A 21,791-nucleotide genomic window follows, 5' to 3' on the forward strand; every position below is an offset into this window, starting at 1 on the left:
CAGTCATTCCACAAAATGAATTTGAATGGCATTTCAAAGATACTGAACTGCAGATCTCCATCTAAGAACATATACTGGAGAAGAGATAACTTAAGTGGGAATGACATTTGTAACAGTGAAATACAATAAACAACAAGCTTCTTGACTTGTACGTGGTGAATACAGGAGGGCCTATATTGTGGGAGCATGATTGGCTGAGACAACTACAACTTGATTGGAGATCCATCCAACATTTACTTACCACATCCCTGTAATAGAGTCAACAGAAAGTGAATCTAAAAGGGCACTGGATGATGCCACAGCTGTCTCCATGCCGTATACAATGAACCTTTGCCCAACAGAGGGCAAACAAGTGTTGGTGCCAATCTCTGTCCCTCTAGTTGGAAAGTTTATTGGACCAACGAAGGACCATGCTGATTAGAGGAAGCATGAAAATGACAAAAGCAGTGGTCCAATTTGTAGGCAACATATCTGAGATCACTTCTGATTTGTTAATCAGGCAGTTACCTGCAAAACGTGGTTTGGTTTTAAGGTGGAATTGAGCTCAAGGAGCTTCAGGAAATTTGCAAACATTCAGCTATTGTGAGTAAAAAGAACCAGGCTCTTCTCTGTGTGCATTAAGGTTATTACATGAACTTCACATGGGAGACAAAGAGCTGCTTGGAAAAGTAGTTGTAAAGACTAAAGCCCAGCTGAATGAATGGAAAGCCAAACAGAAATATTCAATGGAAATATGAAAACAGAGGATTCATCAGATGATGCTCCAGATGAGGAAACCAGGAGAAGAGATCAGATCATAAAGGAAGTAATAGAAAGATTAATGAGAGAATACTCCAGTGTACTAAATGCACCTTCCAAGATCAAGATGCAAATACTAGGAAAAAAAAGGATAGAGAAGAAAGGTGTCCAGAGCTATCAGAACAACTTTCTGCAGTCTCCGAGTCAGCTCCTACAACCACCACAGAGGAGACCCCAGAAGCTGAGGTTGCTTTCACAGCCACAATTCTGATGTGCCAAACAGAGTGACCTCCCTTGTCAGGAAAGGCATTATCCCAACAAGACTAAGAAATCCTCTAGTGATTAAATCTTTAGGCCTGATTGGGACAATCTAAAATTTGCTATGCTGTGGACATCTGCATAGTAGTTGTATTATATCATATATTGTGCATATAGTTGAGATGTATTCTATATTGAGTTGGAATTTATATTTAAGCAGGGAGGATTGCATATTTAATATTTCAGTAATATTTATGTATTATTGTAAATAGTGTTTGATTAAGCATTATTGTTCATTTAAATAATTCATTATGGATTATATGTAAAATATGTGAATTGCATATGTCATAATGCTACCATGTGATAAGTGCATGCCTCGCTGAACATGAAAATATACATGAGCTATACCCGGCTCTGTGTTCTTCTATTAATTAGTTTTTTTTAATGTTTTGGAGTTACAAAACATAGCAAGAGACATTGCAATAGAGAAATATTGGGCCACACTTTTGTTAAGGACTACAATCTGTAGAATTAGGTTGCCTAGCAGCAACAATTCTGGCAAATGGGGGTGGCAAGTTATACCTTAAAGACAAACTGCCCAGATCAGTTCCACTGTGCCAGTAGGAGACAGCACAAGCAATTATGCATGCAGCAGGTAGTTTTATAAGTGTTTTAAAAGCCTATTTCTAAATACATTCAATGACTACTTTATTAGGTACACCCGTACACCTGCTTGTTTATGCAAATATTCTAATCAACCAATCACGTGGCAGCAACACAATGCATAAAAGCATGCAGACATCATCAAGAGGTTTAGTTATTTCTCAGACCAAATACAAGAATATGGAACAAATGTGATCTAAGTGACTTTGACCGTGAAATGGTTGTTAGAGCCAGATGGGTTGGTTTGAGTATCTCAGGTACTGCTGAGCTGTTGGGATTTTCACACACAACAGAGTCTACTAAGAATGGTGCAAACCTCCCGGCATCCTCCCCTCCAAAAAAAAATTCAGTGAGCTGCAGCCTTGTTAATAAGAGAGTTCAGAGGAGAATGGCCAAACTGGTTCAAGCTGACAGAAAGGCAATAGTAACTCAAATAACCACACGTAACAACAGTAGCGTGCAGAAGAACATCTCTGAATGTACAACATTTCGAACCTTGAAGTGGGTGGCCTACAGCAGCAGAAGACCACACTGGCTTCCGCCTCAGTCTTAGTAAAGTGTTCCCTGAGTGTAATTTGCTCATGTTTATCAAGAGCTGTACATAGAATCCTGAAAATCTCAAGAGTGGCACCCAGACATACACACAATGCCACTATACATTTCTGGTCCAGAACAAAAATCGTAATCTCTGTAGCACAGCACATAAAATCCTGGATTTTCAATGACCTTTACAACAAAACTGAATCATACAGTACACACAAGCATTAAGTTATGTAATCAGATTCCTCAGAGAAGTCAATACTTGCAGATTCTTTAACTTTTTTAGAGATATAAAACAGCATCATTCATTGGCCTACAGTCTCGACAGAGACACAGTTTAAATGTTTGCCAATTGTATGTTGAACTGAACTGGACCTGTGCTTTACTAATTTTCTGAAGTAAATGGAAAGTGCTGAACACACCACAAAACAGATGAAGCCATGAATAATGTATGTGGAATATATGGATCCTTTCTCTCGAGGAACAGTATTTTATCTTATCTGGCCTTGTATGTTATTTTATTGTAATAGTACTTACTCACCAAAAATACTCCTACAGCTGTTCCTATGGTGAATCCTGCCACAACATCTGACCAGTGATTTCGGTATTCTGCTACCCTGTTTATTCCAGTCAGAAATGCCAAACACATGAGACCCAAACAGAGGAGAGGTTTTGCAAGTCTTGTTCCAGTTGTCTTCACAGTACATGTAATATACATCTAAAAGGTACAAATAAAATCAATTTGCAATGTTAAAACTTTGTTACATATATAACAGCGAAAAAGAACATGGTTAAACATTCATCGGCAGTGGGAATAATTTTCTTTATGAGTGAATTATTCTTCTTCCTTGACAAGGGATGTTAAAAGACCAATTTAACTGTGCATGCTTACAAAATAAGACACTCGGAGAAATTGGAATTAAAATTTAATAGGGGAGCAGCTGCTCCTTACAACATTAATTTATTTTTAAGTATTTTTACTACATTTGTAAGAGAATGAGAAAAATCTGCACTTGGCAGGTCTGTAAAGCAGGTGAGGTCATTGTTCAGTTCAGGTGACTGAATGTAGGAAAGATCCTGAAAAGTCATCAGAACTTAATAACCTGGGCTATCCACTGCTGTCAGCAATTCACCCTAACGTTTCTTGTTGATCTGCATGTGATAACAAAGTACATAACAGTTACACATCTGTTGTTGTGAACTTGCTTACAGAAGCTATGCCTATCCAAAATGGCAATGCCCCATGCAGTAGAGGGTTTTTGTAAATGCTCACATTTCCACAAGGAACTATCAGCTTTGCCAAGGCTATTAACTCCATTTCTCTTTCTATAAGAGCTGCATAGCCAGCAGATAGTTTACAGTATCTATGATTTTATTTCAGACTTACAGTAATACTTTAATTTTGCTAAATGTTGGTGCTGATTGCACTGTGAAGGTGATTATATGGCAATGGATTTTTCTAACATGTTACATTAAATATCAAATGAAAACCACGACTTATTTAACAATTACCATGACAGGTTTCCTATATCTTTCTTGTTGACTCTGTGGAGCTTTAAGTACATTTCTTGCTTAATCCCATAATTTTCACAAAAAGAAAGCAACTGGGGGGATAAAATGTGAAGGACAAGTCTACTTCTTGGTCCTCAATACAAAGAAATCAACAGATAATTGGGAGTGAAATTAGTGAAATGAAAAAAAATCTACTCATGCCCTTTGTTGCATAAACAGTTAATAAGAAATTGCAGTACTGCAAGAAAAATACTTCAAATACAGAATGGTAGAAACATATTGTTGGTAGCTTGCACAGCTGAGAACTGATTTTGTAATCTTTCCAAGAACATTGAAAATAGAAGCAGGTGTAGGCTATTTAATAAGAGCATGGTTGATACTGAGTTTCAAATCAATTTTCTCAACCAATCTCCACACCAGGAATAATTATCTCAATGTAAACTGTCATCTGGGGAAAAGTGACCAGAATATGATAAAACTTTACATTTATTTCAAAAGTGAAAATCTTGGGTCTGAAACTAGCCTTAAGTAAATTTAATCATTTAGGTCTGAATGCAGAATTCCATCCAGTGGATTGGGGAAAATTATTAAAAGGTACAATGATGGATAAACTGTGGCAAGTATTTAAGAAGATACTTTTTAATTCTCAATCAATGTACTATATATACCACTGGGAAGCAAAACTCCTAGCAAATCTGCCATGGCTAATCGAGGAGGTTGAGAAGGGTATCAAATTGAAAGAAAATGTAAATTGGTTGGAGAGGTTAGTGATAGGCTAGAAGATGGTGAACAAAGAAACTACATACACACATACAGTGATTGGTGGTGAAGTCAAATGGCTGAAGAAGGGCTCTGCTTGGAGAGGAGGGTGGACCATGGGAGAAATGGAAGGATGAGGGGCACCTGGGGTGAGGTGATAGGCAGGTGAGGAGAAGGGGTTGGAAGGGAGCCAGAATGGGGAATGGAAGAAGAGAGAGGAGGAGGGGGAGAAATTACTAGGTTAGAGAAATCAATGTTCGTGCTATCAGGTTGGAGGCAATCCCGACAGAATATGAGGTGCTGCTCCTCTGACCAGAGAGAGGCCTCATTACGACATGGACTAACTATCAGGGTGGGAATAGGGCGTGCAATTAAAATGGTAAGCCAAGGGGAAATCCTGCTTGAGCAAATGTGCTTGACAAAGTGGCCCTCCAAACTACAGGATGTTGGGTCTCACTGATTAGAGGAGGTTGCAATGGGAGCAGTGGATACAGTACTCTGATAGACTTACAAGTGAGGTGTTGCCCTCTTCAACCTGTGTCTTGTAACAGTCCTTCCAAAGGGAAAGCCTTTTTGGGTCCCTGAGTTCACCTCCTCCCAAAGGAGGAGGTGAACAGACAGGAACCTCTTGCAGGGTTAAGATGGGACATGAATTATGATTCATAGACAAAATTAAGTAAATCTCCAAGAATTTTATAATTCAGTGAAGAGTGGGATATGGGGCTCTGTATTGGACTTTCTTACGGGGTGAGGAGTGAGGTTTTTTGGTGCGGTGCACCTCTGCCGTGTATGGTTACTTTTGCCTTTATATTTTTCTCCCTTTTGCTGCTCAATATTTAATTTGATATTGTTACGATTGTGGTTTTTGTGGAATGCTGTATTTTTTGTGTTTTTTGTTTGTAATAAAATAAAATTTAAAAATTTTTAAAAATTTTAAAAATTAAAAAATAGTGGGAGGGTAACTACGGAGTAGAAGCCATAAGGAATACACACTTAGAGCCAGATGCTGAGGGCTTAAATAAATACTTTTCATTTACATTCATTAAGGACGTTGTAGTGAGATTTCAGTAAGGGGAAGAGTGGTGGTGAAAATGGCGAAGTATTAGATATCTCAAAGGTAAGGAGTAAAAGGACGAGAGGAGATATAATTTGGAATACACTGTCTGAGTACGTGGTGAAGGCAGGCATCTAACAACATTTAAATGAGAGCTTGAATCACCAATTCATTGAAAGCTACAGACCAAGTGCTGGTAAATGGGATTAATATAGATCATGGTTGATGTGATCATAACGGACTGATGGGTGTGTTTCTGTGAGGTACGACTCTTTGAACTTTATATTTCCAGAGAGATAAGGTAACTACTTTCCTGAAAGCATTAGAAGTAGACAGCAAACCAAGGATACTCACCATCACTGGACAAAGTGGGAGCTTTTCAATGGAAAAATAAGGAAGAACGGTTTCATGAAGGAAGAATACAGATTTATCAAAAGGATAAAGAGAGAGATGACTTTGTTGATATGGAATGTGTGGTGTGATGTGAAACAGTTTAACTGAAATAGTGATGGCAGCATTTTAGATTGAAACTTCTGAAAAGTAACTGAAAATTCATCTGCAGGGCCCCAGAACCAAGAGCTGGTGAATGGAACTAAATAGATAAGTTATTCAAAGAGCCACTACAAGCACTGTGGGCTATAAGACCTCCTCCTATGTTCATGATGCTGTTAAATTAAGATCAGTGTTATATAAAGCATTAATAAAAGTGGGACCCATCTCTTATTTGAAAGCTTAGCCATATCCTCCTCCACTACATAATTTGTCATTTGGTATGTTATTGGTCGGGGTGGGGGGAGAGAGGGAAACAATGTTTTTAATCCTTGTGTACACAAGAGTTCAGCATCAATTAAACATTACCTATTTGTTTGTTTCTCTACTGCTGTTTACATTAAGATCTCGACCCCATTCTTCTGGCTTCTCACAATAACCTTTGATATCAAGTCAAGTCACTTTTTAATTGTCATTTCAACCATAACTGCTGGTACAGAACATAGTAAAAATGAGACAACGTTTTCCAAGACCATGGTGTTACGTGAAACAATACAAAAACTACACTAGACTACAGACCTATCCAGGACTGCATAAAGTGCACAGAACAATGCAGACATTACAATAAATAATAATAAATAATAAACAAGACAGTAGGCACAGCAGAGGGTATAGTAGATTGGTGTCAGTCCAGGCCCTGGGTATTGAGGAGTCTGATGGCTTGGGGGAAGAAACTGTTTCATAGTCTGGTCATGAGAGCCCGTATGCTTTGGTGCCTGTTTCCAGATGGCAGGAGGGAGAAGAGTTTATATGAGGGGTGCGTGGGGTCCTTCGTAATGCTGTTTGCTTTGCGGATGCAGCGTGTGGTGTAATCATTACTAATCAAGAACCTTATCAGGCTCTGCTTTAAATATATCCAATCTTGGCCTCCACAGCAATCTGTGGCAATGAATTCCACAGTACACTACCCTCTGGCTAAAAAAAATTCTCCTCACCTACAGTATGTTCTAAATAGATGGCCATCTATTCTGAAGTTGTGCCCTCTGGTCCTAGATGCTTCCACTATAGGAAACATCCTCTCCACATTCACTTTATCTAAGCCTTTCAAAAGTCAATAGTTTTCAATAAATCCCCCCTCATTCTTCTAGACTCCAGCGAGTACAGGTCCAGAGCCATCGAACGCTCCTCACACGTTAACATTTTCATTTCCGGAACCTTTCTCATGAACCTCCTCTGGACCTCTCCAATGCCGGCACATCTTTTCTTAGATAAGGGACCCAAAACTGCTCACAATACTCCAAACGAAGTCTGACCAATGCTTTATAAAGCCTCAAAATTACATCCTTGCTCTTGTATTCTAGTCCTCTGAAAATGAATACTAATATTGCATTTGCCTCCCTACCCCTGACTCAACCTGCAAGTTAACTTGAAGGGAATCCTGTACGAGGATTCTCAAGTCCCTATGCGCCTCTGATTTTTGAATTTTCTCTCTATTTAGAAAATAGTCTACGCCGTTATCCTTTCTACCAAATTGCATGACCATACTGTTCCTTACACTATATTCCATCTGCCACTCTTTGCCCATTCTCCAAATCTGCCTGTCCTTCTGCAGACTCCCTTCTTCCTCTACACTACTTGCCTCTCCACCTATCTTTGTATTGCCTGCAAACTTGGCCACAAAGCCATCAATTCTGTCACCCAAATCCAAATCATAAAGGAAGAAAAAGCGGTCCCAATGCCTGCGAACACCACTAGTCACCAAAAGCCCACCAGAAGAGGCCCCCTTTATTTCCACTGTTTGCTTGCTGCCAGTCAGCTAATCTTCTATCCAGGCTAGTACCATTCATGTAATACCATGGGCTTTTATCTTGTTAAGCAGTCTCAGGTGCGGCCCCTTGTCAAAGACCTTCTGAACATCCAAGTGAACAACATCCTCTGACTCTCATTTGCCTATACTGCTTGCTATTTCCTCAAAGAATTCTGAAACATTTGTCACCATTTACTACTCTGAGATTTATTTTCTTGCAGGCATTCACAGTGGAACAATGAAATACAACAAAATCAATGAAAAACTACTCACAAAGGCTGACAAACAACCAAGATGCAAAGGGAGCCGAACTGTGCAAATCAAAAAAAAATAATACTGAGAACATGAGCTGCATACTAATAGTATTTATATACAATTTTAAAATGGAATGTTTCCCATTATTACATCTATTGGTTACTTCTGACTTTCTAAAAATGATTTGTTTCATTTATTGACCTGTGAACTTTTCTAGAGTTACAAAATACACGTGGACTAAGATGTTAACTGTCCTGTGCTATCACCAGTGGGATCATCAGTTGATCTGCCACCTGTCTTCAGGAGTTTCTGCCCTCTTATGATCAAGACTCCCTCAAGGTGGTGGGCCAGCAGTGCTAAAGTACCACCTCCCATTGGCGAGCTTAAAAACTTGGCATCTGCCTCTATCAGAGTTGTTGGTCACTTCCATCTAACAGATAGTCTGCTCTTCAGGTGTCTATCCAACTACTGAAGGGTTTGCAAGATATGTATACACTATCTGACTATCTGCCCCTCTGGACATACTTGGTCCATACCCATGCTGATCCTCTCTCTGCTGCCTCAGATGCAGCCCTGCTGGTTGACTTGATTTCCCTTCTAGTGAAGCCAAGGTCATGCAGCCACTTCTGGAAAGTGAATGCAATAAACCCACGGCAGCCTACTTCGAATGGATAGCATGAGACCTTCCACCCTCTGTCTCTGCACTCTGATCTTAACTCTGCATATTTGGTTAACTTGCGCTCATGGGCTTCATTGATGTTGTCTTCCCAGGGGACTGTAAGTTCACCAATAACCGCTTCTCTACTGGTGTTAGACCATACGATTATATCTGGACACAATGTTGTGAAAGCTATTTGCTCCGGGAAACTGCCTTTCCCATCCAGGTCAGCCTTGACGCACCAATCATTGGCTGAAGAAAGTATGCTTGATCGTGAGCCTGCGCTGTACACCCTTGACTTGTAGCCTTCTTTCACAAGTGATATGCGATGTTCTGTGCAGCATGGGGCATGAGATAAGTTGTGCTGCAGTACTCTCTGCTCAACCGCTTCTGTTACAACTTTGAGAACGTTGTTACGTCTCCAAGTGTACATGCCGCTGGAAAGATTGACTCTGCAAGCACTCAAGATATGTTGAAGTGTTCCCTTCTCGCCACAAGCAGCACACCTGTCTGTCTTATCTTCATAGCAGGTGCTGAGGCTGGCAGGTGTTGGGAGCAGATCGTACGCTGCTCTGCATAAAAAAGAAATGCGGAGTGGTTCCATCTGCCACAGAACATTCCGAGATAGGTGTTGTTGTTCAACACTTTCCCACCGGGTCCAAGCCCCTTGTTTGGCCAGGCCAGCTGTTTTAGTTACTCTTCTCCTCTTCTACCTCTCGTATTTCTTGTGTTACAAGCTCACGGCGCTCCTTACCTGTAGAAGATGACCACCACTTGTGGGTTGTCCATCCAGGTCCCTAGCGGCCTAGCTGGATAGCCCCAGCCGTCTCCTTGTGCTTCAATCTGGACTCTGCCTCATCAACTGCTAAACGGGCTGACCACTTCCTGCCTGATCTCACATCTGGCTGGGTGTTCTTGATGACAGGGTCTTTTGAGTCTTGAAGCATCACGAATGATCTTACCTTGGCCACCTTGACTTCCTCAACAAGGGATTGCACTGGGACGGTAAGCTTTGTCTGGCTACTGTGGATTGCAACATTGGTGAGGCTGCTCAGTACTCCAAGCCACTTCTTCACATAATTGTTGATCTTCTGTTCCATTGCCTCAACGTGGGACATTGCCACTTCATAGACAGTTAGCGGCCTCATTATCCATGGCATCAGTCTGTACTGCAAGCACCACAACTTCAACTTGCCAGGCAAACCACACTTGTCAACAGACATCAGACCTCTGCTGATCTGTTCTGCTGTCTCTTGAACCCTCTTGGTGTCTCTCAGCTCCTCTGTGTACCATCGCCCGAGGCTCTTAACTGGTTGGTCCTAAATGGATGGAATCTCCTCTCCACAAAGGGTGAAATGAAAGTCAAACAGCTTTCCTCTCCTAAGAACAAGGCTCCTTGACTTCTTGGTCTTGAACTTCATTCTTCCCCAATCCATTAGCTCCTCGAGTCTAGATAGTACATTTTCCACTGCCCCCATGCTGGGACCCAAAAGGGTAAGATCATCCATGAACGCTCGTATTGGTGGTAACTCCTCTCCGCCATCAAGTGCGACACCTAGTCCCACTGATTCTACAGCCCTCACAATAACCTCCATGGCTGACACAAAAAGGATGGGTGAAATTGCACATCCCATTGGGATTCCAACATCCAGACTCTGCCACCTAGTTGTAAACTGCTGAGTGGAAAACCTCATCCGGAAATCATTGTAGTACTGCATAACAAAGTTCCTCACCTTTGCAGGAATCCATAGGAATTCCACTGCAAACTCAATCAGGATGTGGGGAACAGAACCATACGCATTTGCCAGATCAAGCCAAACTACAGCCAGATTTCTTCTCAACCTTTTTGACTCCTGGATGTTATGCCATGTTATACTAGAATGTTCAAGGCATCCTGGGAAGCCTGGTATTCCTGCCTTCTGCACAGATGTATTTACTAATCTATTTTCAATCACAAATGAAGATATTCTTTCTGCCAGAATGCCAAACATAATCTTCCCCTCTACATTCAGGAGTGAAATTGGTCAGAACTGATTCAAAGTAGAAGAATTCTCTTCCTTAGGGATGTATACTCCTTCAGCCTTACTCCATGACAAAGGAACAACACTTTGTCTCCACACCACCTTTGTCAATCTCCACAAGTATTTCCTCAGCTGTTCACACTTCTTGAACACCTTATACGGCACTCCATTAGGTCCTGGCACTGAGCCTGACCTTGCCTTTCTGATGAACCGTTCGACTTCTGCCAGTTTGGGTTCTGACAGATCGAACTTCACTCCTGGCCTAGTAGGCTTCACAAGTCCTGAAATGTCAAGCAAAGGAGCCTCCTGCTGTTCGTTAGAGTAAGTGCTTGCTAGGTGATCCTCAAGTTCTTGTTGAGAGATGTTAAGCTGCCCGCTCTTACTTTGTTCAAACAGTTTCTTTGTGAACTCTTGAGGGTTCTTAAAGAACGACTTTCTTGCCTTCTCTCTCTTCTTTCTCTTTTTACGTTGTGACTCTGCACGATGGAGTGATGCTAACTTTATTCGAAAATGCTCTCAGAGATCAGCAAGCCCTGGCTTGTCACCCTCACTTGCTACCTTCCACCTCTGTCTCAACGATCTAAGCTCTCTCCTCAACCTACTAATCTCCTTCTGGCGCCTGCTTGGTTGCTGTGTAGGCTTTGTTTTCTTCAACTCAACCAAACCAAACCTGTACTTTCCAACATCGTAAATCATATTGCCCATCACTTCTAACTTTCTCTTTGATGTTCCCCTGACAGCGTTCTCCAACATCATACTGATATCCTCATCAAATACACGCCAAGCCTTCTCATATGCCGTTGCTGGCCACTTGACCTTCCTCTTCTTCTCTACCTCCTCACCACCGCCATCATGCGAAGAATCTACCTGGGTACTGTGGTCTGAAACCTGACCTGGGTTACCTCTCATCTGACCTGGAGTATGAATATATTTAACTGAACTTTTATCACTTTATCTGAGAACACTGCTTCCTGGAAAAAGTTCTTGCCTATTACTTTGAATTCAAATTTTCTATTGCCTCTTCCTTATCTTGTAACTATAATTGTTTGCATCACATTCTGTAGTTAGGTATATTATGGTGACTACATTCAAATGGGACTCTTCACGAAGGTCCAAAGTGCTTTACAACAGGTGAAATATTTTTGAAGTGTAGCATGGTTTCCTGAACAGTAGTTGAAAATTTGCACACAACAAGCTCTCACAGAAAGAAGTTTGATAATACCCTGATAATTGGTTTTAATAATGCTCATTTAGAATTAATATTGGAGACGCAGTGAGGCCTGATTTTCCAGGAGTGACTTTCCTGTACACCTTTCAAATAATCTTGCGTTCAACTAACTGATGCCAAGTTGATCATTTCTACACAGCTGACAGAACACATGGTGCCTCAATTTAAATTCTTAGCTTAATGTCAGAACTTAACCAATGCTACACTCGATATTGCATTGGACAAACAACTTAGAACTTTGTGTGAGAATCTCTGGAGGAGCACTTAGGCGTGAAGCTTTCTAATCTAAACCTATGTCTGCTACAATTGAACCTATGCTGACTTCTAAGTATCAGTGTAGGTTACGTTATTAGCATTACCTTCTACCTTAGCAGTAAGATAAAAGTAACTGTCAAGAGGTGCAGAGGGACTTGGGAATCCTCGTGCAAGTCTCCCAGAAAGTTGATTTACAGGTTGAGTCTGTGGTAAAGAAGGCAAATGCAATGTTGGCATCTATTTCAAGGGGAATAGAATATAAAAGGAAGGAAATAATACTGAGCCTTTATAAGACGCTAGTCAGGCCACACGTGGAGCATTGTCAACAGTTTTCGGCCCCATATCTCAGAAAGGGTGTGGTATCATTGGATAGAATCCAGAGGAGGTTCACGAGGATGATTCTGGGAATGAAGGGGTTAACATATGAGAAGCGCTTGGCAGCTTTGGGCCTGTACTCACTGGAATTTAGGAGGATATTGGGGGGGGTCATGGAGAGGATGTTTCCTATGGTGGGGGTATCCAGAACCAGAAGGCCCAGCCTCAAAATTGAGGGGTGACCCTTTAGAACAGAGGTAAGGAGGATTTTCTTTTAGCCAGAGAGTAGTAAATCTATGGCATGCTTTGCCACAGACTGCGGTGGAGTTCAAGTCCGTGCGTATATTTAAGGCAGAAGTTGATCATTTCCTGATCTGTCAGGATGTCAAAGAATATGTTGAGAAGACAGGTGTATAGGGTTGAGTGGGACCTGGGATCACTCATGATGGAATGGCAGAGCAGACTCGATGGGCTGAATGGCTGAATCCTGCTCCTATGTCTTATGGTCATATGGTCTAAGAGAAAGTCTCATTTTGACTCTACATACAGAGCTATGCAGGCCAGCTGAAAGGACGTATAGAGTTCGGACAGATGGAATTTAATCCAGCCAAGTGTGAGGTAATCACTTAAGGAAATCCAAATCCAAATCCTGTAGGACCTACAGAGTCCATGACAGGATTTACATAGAGACCTTTGGGCAAGGTCTTGGCTGAAGGTCTCTCTGTGCATTAGCAAGTACAGGGAGACCCTCAGGCAGGTTTGAAGCCTCCTGAAAGTGGCAGCACAGGCAGATAATGAGAGAAATAGGCTGAGACATTGACTAAATGAGTTATGCCATCACGTTGCAGCTGCACATGAAAACATTTGGTTAGACTGCACTCAGTATTGGTCAACACATTATAGCAAGGTAGTGGTGGCCAAAGTGAGAGTGTGGAAGAGATATACCAGGATGGAGAGATTTGATAGCCTGGGCTTGTTCTCACTGGATTGTAGGAAACTGAGGGATGACCTTACAGATTTATAAGATTATCAGAGGCATAAGTATGATAAATAGTTTGAAATGTTTTCTTGGGGCTGAGGATTTGAGAACTAGTGGGCGTAGTTTTGAAGTGCAGTGGGGGGCGGGGGAGAGAAATTTAAATGCAATTGTAGCTTAAGATTTTCTCCACAGAAAGTGGTGGATATCTGAAACATGCTCCCAGAGAAGGTCATAGTGGCAGATACAACCCACTTATAAAGTAACAGGAAAGGTATAGGAGGATATGGATATAATGGTGGCATAGACTTTTCTCTGACTCTGTTGCAGTATTCTTTGATCAATTTATGACCTCATTCTGAGGTGATGATTATAACTGTTGTTACTTATTTAAGAGCTATCAGCTATGAGAAGAATGCAAGAAAAATCTACTTACAGCCAGGTATACTGCTGCATACACACTTAAAGCTGCCTCTTTGGACGGGAAGGTCTTCCTGGCTTTTGTTATGGCATCTATGTTGCCTGTGCAGGCTTCTTCACTGTTGATGAATTGCACGGGTTCATGATGACATCCCAGAGCTGTGTAATTGGGTTTACACACTGTGAGAAAGTGGGGCGCTAGATTTCCCGTCACCACTTGTCCAGCATTTACAAAAATATCAGTAGCAAAAAGTCCAAATGCATAAACCCCTATTAACAAAAAAAGCAAGAAGTAATTAGAAATCCTCTTGATCTAAAATTTCAAAGAAAATCAAGTAATTCAGATAAAATTATGAAATTTAATTTTCACCTCACGTTCATCTTAATTATCCCTGCTATTTAAAAGTTATTCTGGAACTTGTAGTTAATTTTCATCTATCTATTGCTTTGAAAATGTTACTGCTCCCCTCTCAGTCAATGTTAACTTGCCTTTTTTTTGTTACATGCAAGTAGCATTTCTCGGAAAGAAATTCTCTGAAAAAATATGTTCATGCACATTAATTTGACTGGCTGAAATGCTTCATACATGCTCAGTGGCTTTTGTGCTCAATTAAATTTATGACTAATAGTGAAAGTTACAGGCACAAAACTGAACTTGGAAGGAAGATTGACAGTATTGCCTGAACCTTCTAATTAAGGACCTAACAGAAAATGGTCCTGAAAGAGATATAATTCAATTAAGTGTCAGGAAGGCCTTTTGGGGGCTTTGGAGTTGTACTGCTTTTGTTTATTTTGAAGAACAAGACAATCATGTTTGTAGAATTAATTTCCACCATTTATTTTTGAAAGCATATTTGCAGAAGAGTTTCCTAGTAAGAAAGAACAAGTTCAAAAAAACTTGATTAAGAAAATTCCGATCAATGTTTCCTTTTGTTTCCTTTCATTCTCTCCCTGCATATGCTGACTTAGCTGCTGAGTATTTCTAGTATTCAAAGCCAAGTTCAAGTTTAATTGTCATTCAACCATACATGTGTATACAGATAACAAAACAGCATTCCGGCAACAAGGTGCAAAACACAGTACATACAGTCACACACAGCACATAGTACATTGGTATAGTTACCATAGCACATAGAGACACAAAAAATAATACAAGTTGAGCACCCCATGTCTGAAATGTCTGCGGCCAGAAGTGTTTCTGATTTTGAATTTTTTCAGATTTTGGAATATTTGCATCTACATACTGTAAGACTGTAACACATAGGAGCAGAATTAGGCCATTTGCTCCATTGAGTCTGCTCAATCATGTCTGATCCTTTTCTCCCCTCCTTAGTCCCACTCCCAGGCCTTCTCCCCATAATATTTGATGCGTGTCCAATCAAGAACCCATCAAGCTCTGCCTTAAATACACTCAACAAACTGGCCGCCACAACTGTCTGTGGTAACAAGTTCCACAAATTCACCACCCTCTGGCTAAAGAAATTTCTCTACATCTCTGTTTTAAATGGAGGCTGTGCCCTCTTATCCTAGACTCCACTACCATGGGAAACATCCTTTCCACATCTACTCTGTCTAGGCCTTTCAAGATTCAAAAGGTTTCAGTGCGATCCCCCTCATCCTTCTAAATTCCAGCAAATACAGACCCAGAGCTATCAAATGTTCCTTTGTATGATAACCCTTCCATTTCTGGAATCATCCTTATGAACCTCCTCTGAGCACCCTCCAGTGCCAGCACATTTTGTCTTAGATGAGGAGCCTGAAACTGTTTACAATACTCAAGGTGAGGCCTCACCAGTGCCTTATAAAGCCTCAGCATCACATCCCTGCTCTTGTGCTCTAGACATCTGGAAATGAATGCTAACATTGCATTTGCCTTCCTCACCACTGACTCTACCTGTAAATTAACCTTCACAGTGTTCTGCACAAGGACTCTTAAGTCCCTATGTATTTTTGATTTTTGGACTTTCTCCCCATTTAGAAAATAGTCTGCACACTTATTTCTACTACCAAAGTGCATGACCATGCATTTTCCAACATTGTATTTCATTTGCCACTTTCTTGACCATTCTCCTAATCTGCCTTTCTGCAGCCTCCCTGTTTCCTCAACACTACCTGCCCCTCCACTAATCTTCCTGTCACCTGTGTAATAAAGCCATCTATTGTTGGGACCACTTATTTTTATGCTGTATATCAACTAAATTGCTGATATACAGCATAAAAGGAAGTGGTCCCAACATCGACCCTTGTGGACTACCACTAGCCATTGGCAGCCAACCAGAAAAGGATCATTTTATTCCCACTCACTGCCTCCTACTAATCAGCCAATGCTCTTACCATGCCAGTAACTTGCCTGGAATATCATGGGTTCTTAACTTGGTAAGCAGTCTCATGTGTGACACCTTGTCAAAGGCCTTCTGAAAGTCCAAATACACAACATCCACTGCATCCCCTTTATCTATCCTACTTGTAATGTCCTCAAAAAATTTCAACAGGTTTGTCGGGCAAGATTTCCCCTTAAGGAAACCATGCTGACTTTGGCCTATCTTGTCCTGTGTCACCAAGTACTCCATTGCCTCATCCTTAATAATTGACTCCAAAATCTTCCCAACTACTGAGGTCAGGCTAACTAGTTTATAATTTCCTTTCTGCTGTCTTCCTCCTTTCTTAAAGAGTGGAGTGACATTTGCAGTTTTCTAGTCCTATGGCACCAGGCCAGAGTACAATGATTTTTGAAAGATCAGTTCTAATGTCTCCACAATCTCTACCACTACCTCTTTCATAACCCTAGGGTGCAGTTCATCAAGTTACCATATAATGAGATACCTTGTCATTAGGATCTAAATCTAAACATGAAATCCATTTACATTACACATACATCTTAGACATACACACTGAATGTAGTTTTATATAATATTTGTAATAATTTTGTACATTAAAAAAACAAGGTGTACATTGAACCATGAGACAGGTAAACAATCACTACCTTGGCTGAGCAGGTGGACAGTCAATGGCTGTTTGGCATCATCATCATTCTTGACTCGGAATTTATATGCTATAAGTAAGCAGTCCTTGTCTTACACTTGGAATAGAAAATCTGCAGAAGATGGAAATCCAAGTAGCACACACAAAGTGCTGGAGTAACTCAGTGGGCTAAGCAGCATGTATGGAAAAAAGTAAACAGTTGACATTTCAAGCCAAGACCCTTCTTCAGGACTCATGGCCCAAAACGTTGACTGTTTACTCTTTTCCATAGATGCTGCCTGACCTGCTGAGTTCCTCCAGCATTTTGTGTGTGCTACTTGTCTTACACTTTCTCATCACACATATCTGCTGAGGCAGCCATTCAGCATGTTTCACCCGCAATGATCTTGGCAGACTCATCAATGAATTTCTCTGCTGCTTCGTGATCAGCAGATGCTTCATCAGCACAAACCTTTAAAATTTTAATGCTGTGCCTTTTCTTAAATTCCTGGAACCAGCTTGCTGAATATTCACAAATACCTTCAATTTTCAGTTCATTGTGATAGATCATTTCTTGTTGCAAGATCAGCATACCGTTAAGTGAAATGTGTTCACTTCAGTGTTGACAAATCCACTCTTTCAATACGCGATCAAAATCTTCATTTTTTGCTTTATACACTGTTCTTCTATTTTTTATTAACTTATGTTTATTGCATATGTGAGCACTTCTCTTAACTGTATGTGATGTGCAGAGATCTGTGTATTGCGTGAGAATATCCCCAATGCCTTGTGGAATTTTCCAATTGTCAGTGCTCAGAAATGTTCAGATTTTATAGGTTTTCAGATTTTGGAATTTCAGTTATGGGGTCCCTGAATGGCATGACCTGAAGATTGATGGTGCATGGGATGTTGCCTTATAGCCACGGTTCTACAAGAACAAGCACGCAGCAGTTCCTCATCTCATGCTGTGTCAGCCACAGATAAAGGCAAAGCAGCTTGTCTAGTGCTGAATCAGTCACAGATGAAGACAATCCAGCTGGTCTTCCAGGAAGCAAACACTGATGGGAAACCCAAACTTCAGGGGCCAGACCCCAACCCAGCATGGATTCCTGCACATCCACACTGCCTCCAGTACTGCCTTCCCTGGGTGGCTGTAATAGGTGATGCCACGGCATGAGGGCCAGAACCATGCAACAACCAAGCCCACGCAGTTCCCCTGCCATCGGTCTGACCAGGGAACCAATGTCCTGGACTTGTAGTATTTTATATTTATATTACCAATGTCTCACAGGATCTTTTGTTCAGAAAAAAAAACATTTAAGGCACACATTTGCACCATTTCTTCAACCAGAAGAGGCCACTGCAACCAAGTACATCGCCATCTTATTGGAGGTCTTCAAGCCATACATTTGCACCATTTGTACCTTATGAATCTATTTCATATTTCCATGTCTGCTTTCTCTAATTAATCCCACTATGAAATATAACCCTTTCGCAACTGGTTCATCCGTTTATCACCAACAACACACTGACTCTTAGCAGGTCAAGTCTAATGAAGCCCAATGCAATTTCAAAGAGAACCATCTTAATTTTCTATAAGGCAATTCATATCCTTTCCGACAACACTGAATTGAAAAGTCTCAGATAAAGCTTTGTCTAGTAGTATCACAAATCCCCTAGATTCGTTTTTTTATACATTCCATTTTTATCCTTTTATGTTAAGTATCATCTCTTATATTATTCTATCTCCTTCCTTCCAGCATTTCATAGACCTCCCTTTTGTTTTACCCTCTCCTCTCCTTTGTCTTTGCATCTTAAAACTTTTTTTTCAGTTCTAGTAAAAGACCAATGAGGCTGCCCCTTTAACTTATGTTAGGTTTCACTGGAACAATGTTGGAGACTGAGCATTAATTCTATTTCTTTCTCCATGGACGCTGCTTACCTGGTGACTATTTTGAGCAACTTCTGTTTTCATAAAACCTTCCAGCATTTGCCTTTAAAGCTCTATATCTTAACCCCTAAAAATTAATTACTACTCTCATCATGACATGGTGCCGTTGATACAGACTGTAAATATCTCAGCACAAGATTTTACTTAACTACACATCAGTTTAATTTTTAATGATACTTAAAGCAAGTTGAACACTTTTATCCTTGACATCTCTATGATTCAGCATGTAAGTGCAAACTAAAAATGTTGTTTAATGTTTATTTTTGAAAAACATACACTGAGTGGCCACTTTATTAGGTGAACCTACACATAGAAAATTTAGAAAACACAGAAAACCTACAGCAAAATACAGGCCCTTTAGCCCACAATGCTGTGCCGAACATGTACTTACTTTAGAAATTACCTAGGGTTACCCATAGCCCATCTGCTTGTTAATGCAAATATTTAATCACTCAATCATATTGCAACAATTCAATGCACAAATTCATGCAGACATTTTGTCAAAAAGTTCTGTTATTGTGCAGACCAAACATCAGAATGGGGAGCAAATGTGATCTAAGTGGCTTTTACTGTGGAATGATTGTTGGTGCCAGACAGGGCGGTTTGAGTATCTCAGAAACTGCTGATCTCCTAGGATTCTCATGCACACTAATCTAGAGTTTACAGAGAATGGTGTGGAAATAAAAAACATCCAGTGAGTAGCAGTTCTGTGGGTGAAAATACCTTGTTAATGAGAGAAAGATCAGAAGAGAATGGCCAGACAGGTTCAGAATCACTTTATTGAATGGTGTGAAAAACAAACAAAAATCCAATTGAGCATCAGTTCTGTAGGCTTGTAAATAAGAAAGGTCAGAGGAGAATGGGCAGAATGATTCAAGCTGATAGGAAGGTGACAGTAACTCAAATAACCATGAGTTACAAGAGTATCGTGCAGAAGAGCATTTCTGAAAGCACAACATGTTGAACATTGATGTGGATGAGCTACAGTAACAGAAGGCAACTAATATTCACTCAGTGACTATTTTTTTTAGGTTTCTGCTGTAACTAATAAAATGGACACTGAATGTATATTCATTGATATAAAGCTAGCTCACATTTGCTTAAAGTTTTCTTGACTTCTATGAAATAGGGATGCATTAAGTTACTGAACTTCAGTGTTTTTCAAGTGGGGGCCAGTTTGGCAAAAAGGAACTTTCAACTTGACAGCCATACTGACAGATAAATTAACACATTGTTTTCTTCTTATTACTGATGTAATTTATAAAACAGTTTATGTATTTATGACAATATCTGCTTGTGCAATAAAAGGAGATTCCCTTTACAAAATGAACCTTGAAAATCGTGCATCAGCCACTGACAAGTATGCACTCAAACCCTCTATCGCGCAAATGACCTGGAATAGATTATGTGCTTATGTCCATTGCCTCCTCCTTTACACCTCATTCCTCTCTGCTTGATCTCTTACTCCCACACACAAATTTTCTCTGATCCTAAACCTCTTCACTTAGTTTCCTATTCTTGGGCTACGTCCACACTAGACCAGATAATTCTGAAAACACCGGTTTCGTGTAAAAACAAAAGATGTCCACACCAGGCGTTTTTGAAAATACCTCAGAACACATTAAAACAAGTATTTGGGCAAATCTCTTCCTACTGGGCATGCACAGGACACATCTACAGAAAACAAGCAAAGAAGGAACGGTATATTTGCTGTACGTTTTCAATTACAGACTAGAAAAACTTAAAAGGAAATTGCCAAATGACGGACAGCTGTTGGCTCTCATGCAGGAGGACTTAAAACTAAAAAACAAATACTGAAGCGTATGGAGGCAACCGACAGGGAGTTCACGGACAGTAGGACCCGGCTGACGACGACCATGAAAAACTGACTAACTCTGTTGCAGATGGATTTGCAATGATGAGGAATATGATGGCTCCCCCCCAGTAGTTTTCATCGCCACAATACCAGCCTCACAGCCACTACAATAGCTACACATACGGACACACAGACTCCCAGGTGGCCCCACCAACATCTTCCCCACTCCCACAGAGGGGTCACCCTGGAAACATTTCCTACAGCCATAGTCTCTTCAGCGATGAAAGGGACGACAGGTTTTTTAAAACCTCTGGTTACCCCGTACACACTACAATGCCCAACCAGCATTTTCAGATTTACACACTCTGGAGAGCGTTTTAGAAAAGCTCTGTTTTCGGGGGAGGAAAACACTGTTTCAGTGTGGACGGAGGGTCAAAACAATGAGAAAAAGCTTTGGTTACGGATTTATCCGGTCTAGTGTGGACATAGACTTAGTCTTCTGATCTCACTCCTTGACATATTCCTGCTTCCCACAAGTATTTTCTCCCCAGCCCCACTAAATCCAGCCCTGGCAATGCTACATTTTCACAATGACCCTTATTCCATTCACACAACTGCTCTGATCCTGTCTGCATTCCAACCACATCCTAGTCAAGCTTCAACCAGACAATAAAAACAGAAACTGCTGGAGATATTTGACAAGTCAGACATTATCTGTGGGAAAAGAAGTAGAGTTAAAATTTCAAGTCAAACACCCTTTGTCAATACAGTTCTGGTGAAGTGTCTCCAACTTGAAACGTTCTCATTCTCTCTCTCTCTCTACATATGCTACCTGACCATAAGACATAGGAGCAGAATTAGGCCACTCAGTCCATCAAGTCTCCTCAACGATTCTATCATGGCTGATTTACTATCTCCCTCAACCCCATTCTTCAACCTTCTTCCCATAAATTTTGGTAATCTGACTAATCAGGAACCCATCAACCCTTGCTTTAAATATAACCCAAGAGTTGGCCTTCACAGTCAGCCATGGCAATGAATTGCACAGATTCACCACCATCTGGCTAATAAGAATTCCTCCTTATCTCTGTTTTAAAGGGATGTTTTTGTATTCT

The 21,791-nt window shown here is 40.7% G+C and overlaps 1 protein-coding gene across 1 annotated transcript in view; it reads right to left on the minus strand.

The window, feature by feature from the left end:
• Positions 1-21,791, minus strand: part of LOC140206277 (phospholipid phosphatase-related protein type 5-like) — a 192,278-nt gene that overhangs the window by 49,078 nt on the left and 121,409 nt on the right. Inside the window, exons 3-4 of the mRNA XM_072274605.1 lie at positions 13,965-14,218; positions 2,741-2,917 (exon numbers count right to left, since the gene is read on the minus strand). Of these exons, the coding sequence (XP_072130706.1) occupies positions 2,741-2,917; positions 13,965-14,218 (431 nt within the window). The remainder of the gene's footprint in view (positions 1-2,740; positions 2,918-13,964; positions 14,219-21,791) is intronic.

Source organism: Mobula birostris, chromosome 12 (assembly GCF_030028105.1).
Source record: "Mobula birostris isolate sMobBir1 chromosome 12, sMobBir1.hap1, whole genome shotgun sequence".
NCBI classification, from domain to species: domain Eukaryota; kingdom Metazoa; phylum Chordata; class Chondrichthyes; order Myliobatiformes; family Myliobatidae; genus Mobula; species Mobula birostris.